Here is a 13,321-nt window from a genome sequence, read left to right on the forward strand (position 1 = left end):
AATAGCCTAATAGCATAATGCATGTACAAAGTAAATAGTATTTTTTTTTTTAAAAAAAGCGGAGAATGTATGGAAACCCAATGGTGGTAGGATGAGAGAAGAAAATAAATGAATGAAATTTCACATGATAAATAATAGAAATCGTTAACCTAATAGTATAACATATTCACAATTACATTATTTTTTAAAAATTGACAAAGTATGGAAATCAAACGATGACGGTGACAAAATCTGATCTGATCTGTTATTTTCCCTTAATGTGTATTTACAAGAGAAATACTACTTTTAAAAATGGAAAAGGTAACGAAACCCAATGATGGCAAGATAAGAGAAGAAAATGAATGAATGTAATTGCGGATGACAGAAAAAATACAAAATCCTGGTCAATCAATATTATTGATTGACCAAACTGACAAAATCCCTAATGTGTATTTACAAAAGAAATACTTTTTTTATGGACAATGTATAGAAACTCAATGATGGCAGGGGGAGAGAAAAATTACGATGAAATTACACATGATGAAAAATACAAATATTCCTGTTTAGTCAAAATTATTATTATTATACCAGGTCATGGTATGTCTGAAAACGCAACAGACAGGCAAATGGATGTAAAGTTTCTTGAAGATGTGTCACTGAAGTAGTTGCTTCAGTTCTAAAGGCAGTTTGTCCATATCCTTTCTCTCCAGTGAATGGTGCTGTAGCAACACCTTGTTAATCACATCCTCCAGACGTCATTGGGAGTGAAACTTCTTTGGGACAGACGTTAAGATTGTGTTGTAGACTGATGGCAGATTATATCTCAGTGCACCTCAACAGTTTGGATGGGGAGTTCCCAATTTGACACAGATGACTGCCTTCACTCCTCTTTCAACCCATGTTTCCCCTTTAAAAATATTGCTTTACATCACATAATTTAGTCTCACCACCAATGACATCACCCACAAGTTCCTCTTTTAAGACCAGTTTTGAAGCTCAGTGTGGGGGGCTGAGGCTGCACACTAAATGGAAGGAAGGAGACAGCACACTTGGGAGCATCACAGTTACTATCCAACATGAAACAACAAACATCCATGAGTACACGAGGAAGATGGCCCCCACTGGTCAAATGCTCGCTGAATGCAACAGGCAGTAGAAACCCGAGGAAGAAGGGAAAGAGTTTTAGAACTTATCATTTATTCAGTTTGTGTTTATGTCTGGTTTTAAGCTGATGTGATTCTTGTCCCTGCGCCATTCTATTAGCGTCACACTTGTCTAGTTACCTCATCTTCATGCGTTTTGATTACTTTCCTCCATCTCTTGTTTTCCCAGCAGCCAGTCACTCAGTTTATCTGTTTGTTCCTGGATCACTATGCATCTTTTTGTTTCCTCTTTCGTTGTTTGACCTTTTGAATTTCATTATTTATTTTTGTGATTCCTGTTTTCAATTGTGGCTGTTTTTTGTTTGATTAACTTAGTTTGGGCTCTGTTTGGCTTATCCTCACTGGTGACTGCATTGTATGTTGTTATCGTTAATTTAATTAAATTTACTCACTTTATTCATTCTGCCTTGCATCTGTGTGTGCCCTGCTTTCTTGAGAATATAATTACAGCACGAATTGACCAATTATGGACTAGCAGGCTCTAGAAAAAACACTGCTGAACTCCAAGAGCTTCCTAGCCTGTTTTTTTTAGCACGTGTCGAATGGATGGTTACACAGAAAGTGATAGCGAGCTGACGGAGAGCGTAATTCAAATAAAACTTGGACAGTGACTCCAGCAGATTCCAAGAACAACATATAAGAAATTTATCAGGACTGTGTAACACCAGGATCAAAAGAGACCCTCAGGCCCCTGAGAACTTGAGCTTTATAAATAAAGAAAAAACTGCCTTCCATTTCCATTGACTTAATAAGTCAAAATTGCATTTTTTATATTGCTTGATCCAAACTGGCCAATGCTTTGTTAGAATGAGATAGATTTTTTATTTTTGGTAACATTAGGCCTCCATAAGCAGCACCGAGAAAATGCTCATCAATGACTGGGCAGGATGAGCGACAGACTTTGGTGGAGGAAGAAGAAGACCATAAAACAGGCTGGAAAGAATGCATTGCGAGGACACCACAGGCTACGCTCAAATGTTATTCCGATCCATTTTATTATCCTGTTAAAAATACTAATGCAAACTCAGATCTGTCTTTTGCTACTTCTCTTGCCCATAAAGCCTTATCGCTCTGTAAGGCATGCTGCTTCCTCAGTGTGGGTATATTTAATCTCTTGACACTTCTATATATTTAAATGATCTGCTGTGGAAAAGACAAACAATGTATTTTTTCACTAGATACTGCCACTGAGGAAGTGGTGTGACAGCTGCTTCTGTGAACTGCAGGCCTCTTGAACAAAGGCATGTGTGTAGGCTGGAGAATCCACCACGTAATTCTGCTGGCTTTCAGTTCTCATGGATCCCTGTGCACCATCCCCTAAAGTCATTATGTCATTTTATACATCTGTTGCCAGAGGCAGTTAATGGCTGTGAATAAATGATTGAAAGCATAATGTTCATGTCAGTGTTAACGGAGGGGGCCACATGGCTGAGATGTGGATTACATAAGAGGCGAGGAGAAGAGGGGGGATCACATGACTGCATAAACCTCCATGTCTGGACACATCCTGTTTCTGCAGGGGGGAATCTTTGCTCTCTGACACACTTATTGTTATCTGGTTGCTTGTGTAGTGTATGCTGCCACCTGTTGGTTGTCTCAATGCACAGAAACATGCAGAGTTGGTGTCATTAAGCAAGTTTAGGTCTCACTTGCGCTAAACTGAACCAGTTTTTGTGCTAACCATCTCAAAGGTTTTCAGTTGAGCCCAAGGTTACTGGAGGTTGTATTTTTTTTCTTCATTATTTTTTGATTCATTACTGAATTATGACGACGACAAAAATTGAGGTGGTTGTTCAGAAATGCAAAATAAACACAGCAATTTAGTCATGAATTTAATCCATGATGATGAAATATATATATTTATTGCAACTGTCTCCTGTTGTTATTTATGCATTATTATTTATTGTCCACACTATCTCAGAAATAACATGTAAATATTGATTATTATCAATAACTGTAACTCCTGCTTACACTCACCCTGTCTGCACTTTATCTCCTTCATTCACTTTATTCATATAGTCGTGTTTATATGACATTATATAATATTTTTGTTATTGCATTATGCCTGTTCATATTTAAAATACCCCAGACCATAAAGTTTTCCCATGATCTGATAAATCCCCAAGTGTGGCATAGTCACAGCATCAGTGAGACACTTTTTGATCTCAGCAGTGCAGGGGATCAAAACAGAAATGACCCCATGTCTGTGGTAAATTAATAATAGTAATAGTAACAGTCATAGTAATCATAGTATTAGTAATAAAGATGTTATCATCACTGCTGGTATAATGATGCTTTCAATGAGACCACACTGACTGTGTGAATGACACTATTTCTCCACTGCAGGAACCACGTTCAGCCCAGTGTAACCTCAAGTGGGCCACACCAGTAACACAACAGCGTGTTAACCTAAAAATAATGACTGCACCAAATGTTTCTGTTTGTATTAGTGCAAGCATCATTAAAGCGTTTACATTTAATGAACTGCACTGTTCCAAAACATTTTTTGAACAACTAGACGTTTCTTCAGAAAAATAGGTGCAATTTCCTTATAGTTCTTGATCTCAATGTTGTCTTATGTCCACAACTCTCACTATAATTGTGTGAATCCTAGGAATACAGTTTTTTGACACCTGTGCTCTACTGGTCTATCCGGGCTTCCGTAATATTGATACCTTACCCGGAAATAGTTCATCGCCCGTGTGACGTCAGTCGGTGTGTGAAAATGTCGGAGGAGGAGGTGGACGTCTTAGTCCAGAGAGTTGTCAAAGATATCACCAACGCATTTAAAAGGAACCCAAACATGTAAGTAGAGTTGACCGTGGAGACACGACACGGACTCCCGCAGACGTCCCTCACATCCACTGGACACTCTATCCAAGCGACAGTCCGATCCATTTCTGCTGCCGGGCTTGGGCTATTACCTGGAATTAGAGCGGTCCGGGGAGAAAGTTTGCAGCTTAGCGAGCCAATTTAGCTGTTTGTTTTTGGTAGATATCGAGGTGAATTGGTGTCCTTCTTACACGCGTGGGGCCAGTAATTCCCCTTTAAATAACCTAAACGTGGTACGCAGTTTGTAATTTGGTGTAGGTTTCTCCCAGTCGTTTCGAAGCGGTAACTAAGGGCAGCTGTCAACCCTGACACATCCTTGCATTGGTCAACAACGTTTGGTTGCTACGTCCAGTTAATTTTCTGACAAATTGGTATTTGTCTTTGTTCAGTTTTAGTAGCTACTATTTCTCCTTATTATGAGTCAGTCTGAACTGCATAAACGCAAAATCAACCATATTGAAACGCATGTTGTTGGATACATTTACACTTTATCATGTCTCAGCCGATTGTTTGTTCCACTCTTTTTTACCAGAGATAAAATAAATAAATAAATAAAAGTTTGAGGCAGCTATTTGTGCCTTTAACTGTTCCCATGTAAATTGTTTTTGAGTGGTCTGCTACCCAACTCCAAATATAGGTGGAGTTATGGTCCTCGTTTATGAATGCAGTTAGTGTTTATCACCATAAGGCGCTATTTATTCAGTCCCGTATCAGTTTCAAAATCTGCCTGCTCTTAACCTTTATTTCCTCCTCGGGCATTTATTTTTTTTCTTTCATTTGTTTGTTATTTTGGCTGTGGCATGAATTTCTGCAGGAACTCTCCTCTCACATGCCATTTATACTCTTGTGATGCATTTTGCACATTTTGTCTGGGCACCTTAATATGAAATAAATATTAAATGTTCATGTATGAGGACTTTATGTCTGTTTTTAGGATGCATGCATTTTTAGCCATGAAGGTGTCCTGAGGGTGAACAATTTTAAATCCGATACCACATAAAAAATACTGCTAATACTGCTTGCTAATCTTTGACATATGGAAAATAATTCAGTTTTGGCAAAATAAATGAATATTTCGAATCATTAGACTGGCATTTAGAGGGTTATAATCCTGAAAACGATTAAATCGAAGAAATAAATATTGATGTATGAGGTTTTTATGGCTGTTTCATTGTGCATTTTTGCTACAAAGGTGTCCAGAAGGTTTGAGGAAGGAATAAGGGTTAATGTTAGGAGTCCACTTAATATTGATAATGCTGGAACGCCTTGGTATAAAATAAGCAGCATTTTTTTCAGCAATTTCAAATCGGTGTCAGAGGTCGGACGTTGTTGTTTTCCAAGTGTATTACTCCAAATTCAGCATTGGGCTTTAAAAGAACAGGCTGTACCTTTAAATGCTGATAAGCTATGTCTATCCACGCCTCTCTTGGGGAAAGGATGCGGCTTTCGCTGGTGTTACCATGCACTGATGTTTACGGTGGATTTATGACTATGGCTGGTAGAGACAGTGTTGTTCCTGAAGAAGTTCAGACTCTGTGGCTGCAGCAGGACTTTTCTGAATGTTTAAAGATACTGTGTGTTGGAATATGTTGCTTAGTTTTTTTTCCCTATGTGCTGCTACAGCTAATGTAGCTAATGCTAACTTCCGCTGACTGTAAGGGAAATCATTACAGTTTGAATGAACCATACAATTTCTTAGTTTTTAAATTAATTTAAAAACTAAGAAATTGTATGGTTTATATATACATATATATATATATGTTCTTAAGCTGTTTAGCAAAGCCTGCTTTGTATGGACCCACGTTTAGAGAGCGGTCCTCCATTAAATGCTGGGTGCACACACGCAAAATTTTGGGAAATTTTGTTGGTACTTTTCCAGCAAAAATAAAATCAATCCACTGGTTCTTCAGATGGAAGGAGTAAACATAGACTTCTGTGTTAAATGATGCAGCCGATAACAGAGCAACAGCCGCCCATGTGTGTTTATGACTTGCGAGGGATTGCGAGGAGAAAAAATGAGGCCCGCTCCGTTATTTTAGAGGGTGGGCTCATCTATCCCGGGGGCGGGTCGGAGGCAGCATCCACTACCGGAGGGAGTGGTTATTTCCCCACATGACGTCAAGAAGGGAAAAGGTGCCTGTTAAAAAGTGGAGCAAGCGAGTGGGGGAAGTGGTAGAATTTCTTTTTACTTCTGGGGCCTCATACACAGGCTATTACTGTAAGAAAACCTTCACTTGTGAAGTGAATTTTGCATAATATGGGACCTTTAATATTAAATTGGATGTTTTTTGTGGTTTCTACCATCATCTGTATTTGTAAGAGATTATGTAAATAATGACTGGCAGAGCACCACTCTACTTAACTATGTTATGGAGGGATTTTAAAAGTAGAGATCAAGTTTTCTTGTAAATAAACAGGCTTTTCTCATCTCATGTGCACCATGTGACCACATTTATTCCTAAAAATAAGGCTGACAAAGTTAAAGCAGGGAGGAGATGGTAGCTGGTGTCTTGGCCCCAGAAGCTCCAACAGATGGAGAAATGTTCTAGTCCTCCAACACCATAAACTCCGTAACCCTCTCTGGAATATTTTTCGAGTTGGCGTCATCTCCAGGAAACTTTTCACATCGTTTAAAAAAAATTCCTGGATCACGTCCCATCTTCCGTTACCGAACGTCAAAGCCATATTTGAAACACTCAGCTCGAGTTTACAAAACACTTCAGTTATTAGAGGGCTATGGATGGAAACTCTGTGTTTGGACGGTTTTGACTGATGTACTGGTTTGTTCCTTAAATGTGCAGTTAAAAGTCAGAGGATTCTGCAGCAGCATCAAGCAGCTATCTTTCTTCTGCTTCTGAATCTTCACCGTCCTCTACGGAAACCATAGCTCTGGCTCAGGCTTCATGCACAATAATAATATAATTTCCTTTAGAGAAAAACCTACATGGTTGCTCGTAACGTGTAAATACACTTTAACATTAATAATTTAGTCACAGCGTGCCTCCTTGCACAGTTTGACATCAGTGTGCAGTAGCTTTCAGCAGCATTAATTATATATAAAGATAAGAAGATCTGCAGCATATAAAATAATTTTCACCAAATTATTTCATGTTGATACGATCAGGGCCGACCCCGCAGCATCCTATATGAGATATGGCCTATGTAAACATTAAATAAGTCAGAAGATGCAAGCTACTGCTTCCAAAAACAAAGGACTAATCCTGGAAGGCTATTGATGTAAAAATGTTCTCTCATTAATATACTGATGATTGTACAACCAGTCGTCAGACAAGAGCGTATGGACCAACCAATGAGGGAAGAGCACAGCCATATTGAAATATTTGATGATATGTCTGTTATTTATTCAAAAAGGATTTGTAATTATTCCTTTTTCCTAATTTCTTTGTATTATTGCAAATGTCTGGTTTTAACAATTGAAAGAATTGTAAGCTATAATTGAACTGAATTGAATTAAGCAGATGCGATGATGTCAAAGGTGGAAAAAAACGCACCACTCCCTCAGAAATTGTCTTCAAATTTAGCACGTGAACACTGAGATCTACCTCCAAGGTGGAGGTGTAATTATTGTTTAGTGCTGTTGGAGGAGAGAGTTTAATATACCCACGTCACAAAGTGTGACGATAAGCAAAGAATAAAACTCACATTCTGTACTTCTTTCTGTCTGCTCCCTCAGTGATGAGATTGGTGTGATTCCGTGTCCAGAGGCTCGTTACAACCGGAGTCCCATCGTGTTGGTGGAGAACAAGTTGGGCGTTGAAAGCTGGTGTGTCAAATTTCTGCTGCCATATGTCCACAACAAGCTGCTGCTCTACCGCCAGCGCAAACTCTGGCTGGACAGAGAAGGTCAGTCACTCTCTGTGGATGTTAACAAAAGTTTTGATAGAATGATTGTTTGTCCATCCATTCACCCCCTTTTTTGTGAGCATGATATCTCAGGAAGACTTTTAGGGAATTCCTTCCTCAAATTGAGCACAAACTGGACTCATTCAAGGAATTTTATAACATCTGGCACAAATGTCCACATGGACCCAAGAATGAACTGATTCATGGTATTTTAGTTTATTTTTTGTGTTTAACTTTAATCAATTGAATCTGGTGATATATTGCTTTTTTTCATGATAATTACTCTTCTTTTTCACGCTGACTGCTGACAATGCCTGACACCTTTCTTTTCTTTTTTTCATGTGTTGAATAATTAAACATTGTTAACCCTCCTATTACTTCTGTTGGTTAACTGAGTCAGCAACTGATTATTGACTTTGAGGTCAGAAATGTGTCATAGGTCTGGTACTTCCAATCAATTATATTATCTGCAAGAGGCTGAGTAATAATGTTATATTACTGTGTTACTCCCCTGATTTTAACAAAAAAATATGTTTCTGTGTCCCCCAGCTTTAGTGGACATCACTGGCACCTTGTTGCTGCTCAACCCAGACTTCACCACTGCATGGAATGTCAGGTACAGGATGGATGGATGAATGGATAGGTGGATAATCCTTTATTTTATCCTACAGTGACTGTAATGCATGACTCATTGTTGTTGCAGGAAGGAGTTGCTGCAGTGTGGAGTTCTTAACCCAGAGAAGGATCTCTACCTGGGCAAACTGGCCCTCACCAAATTCCCCAAAAGTCCAGAAACATGGATACACCGGTGAGATTTCTCTCTTCAACAAGTACAGCTTGTTCAGGGACCAAAACAACAGGTGACAGGTGGTGTTTAGTTATGGGATATGAATCACATGAATCCAGCCTAGTTGTAAAAAAAAAAAGACAACTATCACATGTAAGTGAACTAAACCCTCTAAAGTCGACACTACCAACTTTACTCACAGTTAGCATTAATGGTAACAGTTTAAACATGTCAACAATGTTAATTTGACTGTTCATCGACTATTATGTGTCTTGTTATAAATAAAACTACGGCATCTTGATGGCTAAAAACCAGTCTAACAGAGGCAGTGGAAAGTTGCTTGTCAGGAGAAGATGGCTTCAGATAATACTGTGCAATAACAACCAATTACATCTAAGTGTTGTTTATTACACATAAACACAGCAGCCAGCAACTCCTAATTAGTGTATGACAGTATGTTTACATACCCGTGACAAAAACTAATTATTGCCTTAATCTGACTTTAGCTGGACAATTTAAATGCATGTAAACATGTTACTCCAACTAAAATCTGAGTTCTCCTTATCCAATTAAAACGCGCCCAGATAATGCAAATGGAAAGCGATAAGGTAGCGATAAGGAAGAATAAGGTAAACAGGGTCGGTAGAAGAACCATCTGAGGGATAGTGTGCGTCTTATCTGCACCATAACTAGTTTGCACATAACACACACGTACGAGATTAAAAAAGCTGAACTATCTGGTTATTGTGTGAAATGCTGGTCTACCGCATGAACGACTCCAGTTGTTTCTTATATGACGCAATAGGTCAACCAGAAAGGTGACCGTATTAACCCGCTTAAAAGCCACATGATAATCAGTTACTCGATTTTCTCCATCGCATGTAAACTGGGACAAGGACCGCGTTCAGAAAGTCGAATTTCAAGCATAGCTCGATTAAGCTGTGTATGTAAACGCACTGAGTAAAGGAGAGAGAGCAAGCTGGCCCTGTTCACGCTTTATATCTATATTATCATCTATCTAATCACAAGGTGACAGTTCAATCTTCAGAATTGGAAACATTTGTAAATATAAGGACTTTTGAGGACTTAACATTGACGCACATAAAAAGAAGCAAATGACCATAGTTGGCATAGTTGTGAATTCACCGAGTAGTGAATAAAGTTTCCTAACTCAGCGGTCAATGTGTCCCTGCAGACGCTGGGTGCTGCAGCAGATTCTGCACCCGTTCTTTGCTGTTGGCCACAATAAAAACATGCAGCAGCAGCAGCAGCAGAGTGAAGCAGAGCCGGCTGCTGCAGAGAGGAGTCAGGAGCTCTGCGACCATCTGGCCAGGACGCTCCACCAGGAGATCAAGGTGTGCTCTGACGCTGCCTGTCGCTATCCTAGCAATTACAACGCCTGGTCCCACCGCATCTGGGTGTTGCAGCACATGGCGAAGGGCAACGTCAAGGTAAGGTTTCAAGAAGGTTTCATTTCAATTCTGCTCGAGGAGAGACCATAAACATCTGTGCTACTGTGTTTCCTGCAGGTTTTCCATGACGAGCTGTCATCTATGCACCTATGGGTGTCCATGCACGTGTCCGACCACAGCGGCTTCCACTACCGCCAGTTCCTGCTCAAGGAGCTGGTCGCTGAGCTCTGCCAGACTCCAGCTTCCACCACCAACACTACTTGTTCGTCCCAGCACTGGCCCCCCAGCAACAATTCCCACCAGTACATCTGCACTCAGACTAACGGGGAGCTGTCGGGAACGGAGGCGGGGCTCGAGGAGGAGAGGCAGCTCAGCTTCACCACAGTCCTGCAGCTCTTCCACCGGGAGATGGATCTGTGCTCGGACCTGATTCAGTCGTTCCCCGGACATGAAGCGCTATGGTGTCACAGGTGAGACCGAGGAGGCCATCAAAGCTTTTATTCTGCAGTGATTTGTAAAGCTTTTCTTCAAAATAGCTTTAAAACACGTGGTGAATCTCATAAACAGAAGCATAATAGAAGAGATAATGTGCTGTAAATGTAAATATACAGTGTATAAATATTGAAGCCGCTCTGTTTAGCATTTTTGCAGCCGCTCACTACTACTTATTTTGACTCATTTAAATGCATTAAATGCAGAGAATCGGTTCAAACAATTACTATGATGTGTCGACCTACACATTTATGTTTCCTCCCCCCCTCCCCCAGGCGGTCCGTCTTCTACTTGTGGAACCAGTGGAGGAGGGAGCACCAGCATCACTGTAGCAGCAGGAGGGAAAGCGAGTCGGTCGGCCCGCACGACACTAACCCGAGCGTCCCAGACGTCGGCCCTCAGAGCTGCGCGGGCTGGGGGGAGAGTTTGAACGGACAGAGACACGCTAGAGAATCTATGGAGGTGGACGGGGTGGCCCTACCAGACCCGCAAGACAGCAAGCGCCTGAAAAGAGGCGCCCCGCTGCCCAGCCCCCCCACCCTTTCCTCCGAGCACAGCTTTGTGAGCGGTGTTCTGGACAGCTGCTGTAACCCCGAGCAGAGACGCTTCGCCCTGGCGTACGAGAAGTGGTTAGACACCGTCGTCGGCCTGCGGTCTTGAGAGAGAGAGAACGAGAGAAAGAGAACTCTGAGCCCAATCCTTTCTCGTCAATGCAGTTGCCTTTAGACACAGATTGAGGATCGGCTTACCTATCTGTAGTGCTGACTTATATTACTAGTACATTAAATGCAGTGATGACTTTAGCAGCCAGTCCTGGCAAAGCCTAGTTACTGTCCTATACTCCTGTCTATAGGTATTAAGGATGGGGATGTTCTTCCTCAGAAACATCTGGATTTTCTTGACCTTCATCTGAGCCAGTACCTTCTTCGGAAATGGGAAATGTGCCCACACAGAGACTACTGGCTCACTACGTGTCCGTTAGTACATCCTCGTCTTATTTCAGGTGTCTCAATGCCTCAGGTCAAATTTCCAGAAATTTTTTTTTTTTTATTTTATTGTCAGCTCGGTATTCGTCTGCATGTTTTACTTCATTTCTGTTAAAGTATTTCAACTAAAAAAAAATAATAAAAAAAAATTAACAAAGCTGTCACATGAGGAGGAGGACGTTGGATGTGAGAGCAAAACACAATTTACACCGTCTGACTCACTTGAAATAGTTGGACCTGATTGTATTGAATACTGAATTCACCAATGTTGTATAAATGAATAGGACGTTATGAAATAAAGAATAACATTTATAAATTACTGACTAGAAATGTCACCTAATTTAATAAATTCTGAATATGTTACGAGACGTTGTTTCATTTTTATTAGGATGGATTTTTTTTAATCTGTTTTACCAAGCGATTAACTGAACCTTTAGAAGGAGGAACTGTTTTTTTTTTAATTAATATATTTAATTAAATACCATTTTGAAATGAAAAAAGACACTTTTGACGTATACACAATGTAGAGAAAACCTCATATTTCATCATGCGGTTGTTAATTCTGGTCTCATTGGACCTGGATGCTGCAAGTTGTAGGAAGAAACTGTGGCATCTCCTATTATATGGCCCATTTTAAAACCAGTACATTTGCCTTCACCTGTTACTACTACAGATTCACTTTTTGTGTGTCACTTCATTATCCTCAGTTACTTGTGCAGGTTAGTTTTCCACCCTGAGAAATGTCTACTTGGTGGTTTCTGTTTTTCTGTCTCTCAGTACATTCTCTTCTTACTTCAGGTGTCTCAGTGCCTCAAGTGTTGTATTTATCTGCATTTATTTTTTTTTTCTTTATGTTTTCTTCTTTATGTATTCCTTCACTGATACATTTTCCTTGTGGCTGATTTCCGATAAGCTCACCGGTGTTTAAGGGAAGTAACTGAATAAACAACGTGAGAAAACGTTATGAAAAAAAAGTAAAATTGTTGAATGAAAGTAAAAGATAATCCACAAATTGAAAAGGAAGCAATTGCTTATACTTGACTACCAGGTGGGTGGTGGAAAGTCTCAAAGCCAGCAGGCAGCACTGCATTCACACCTGACACAGACACACAAAAACGGTCAACTGGAAAATATGAAAAACAGCCCAAGGTGTTGACCTGGCCTCCAAATTCACTAGATCCCAAACTGATCAAGTATTTGTGAAATAATCCGCAGAGACCCAAAAGCCCCACTACTAAAAACATCCTGTTTCCAGACACCACAGGACGTCCTCAGAAGACCCATGTCCATCACCTCACAACTGTTTTGGAGGCACAAGAGAGACCGATACAATATTAGGAAGGTGGTCATAATGTTATGCCTATTTATTCCTGTCGAGTTATGGTTGAGCGTTGTTCTTTTGTTCATACTGTCTTTTTAACAGATAAGATGAATTATCCTCGGTGAATTCATTCTGATTTGATCTGATCTGTTTCATTTAATTTTACTTTACAAATCATTTAAAATACAATTTCATTTCATAATTCACCACAGGATATGATTTTGTTTAAAAAAACGGATCTCCCCAGACGCCATCAGTAGATTATAAACGTGGATCCAGAAACAATACACTAAATTATGGAAAATAATACCTATTTCTACCTAAACTGTAACTTAACCCTAAAACAATCTAAAGTTATTCCATAGATACAGACGGTGTAGAATTTAAACACAACAGCAACACATCAGGCACAGGTACATGAGTCCAAACTGGGATTAAAAATATTTTGACAGCAATTTTTATTTAATTTAATTTTATTTTATAAA

The 13,321-nt window shown here is 39.9% G+C and overlaps 1 protein-coding gene across 1 annotated transcript; it reads left to right on the plus strand.

Moving 5' to 3' along the window:
- The first annotated feature begins 1,684 nt into the window (after positions 1 to 1,684).
- ptar1 (protein prenyltransferase alpha subunit repeat containing 1) lies at positions 1,685 to 11,878 on the plus strand. Its single transcript, XM_047591621.1, has 8 exons — positions 1,685 to 1,726; positions 3,757 to 3,947; positions 7,669 to 7,838; positions 8,388 to 8,454; positions 8,542 to 8,646; positions 9,821 to 10,076; positions 10,155 to 10,507; positions 10,805 to 11,878. Exons 1-8 carry the CDS (start codon positions 1,685 to 1,687, stop codon positions 11,187 to 11,189), a joined length of 1,569 nt encoding a protein of 522 aa, XP_047447577.1. The 3' UTR covers positions 11,190 to 11,878.
- Positions 11,879 to 13,321: the final 1,443 nt, after the last annotated feature.

This window comes from Mugil cephalus, chromosome 8, assembly GCF_022458985.1.
Source record: "Mugil cephalus isolate CIBA_MC_2020 chromosome 8, CIBA_Mcephalus_1.1, whole genome shotgun sequence".
NCBI lineage: Eukaryota > Metazoa > Chordata > Actinopteri > Mugiliformes > Mugilidae > Mugil > Mugil cephalus.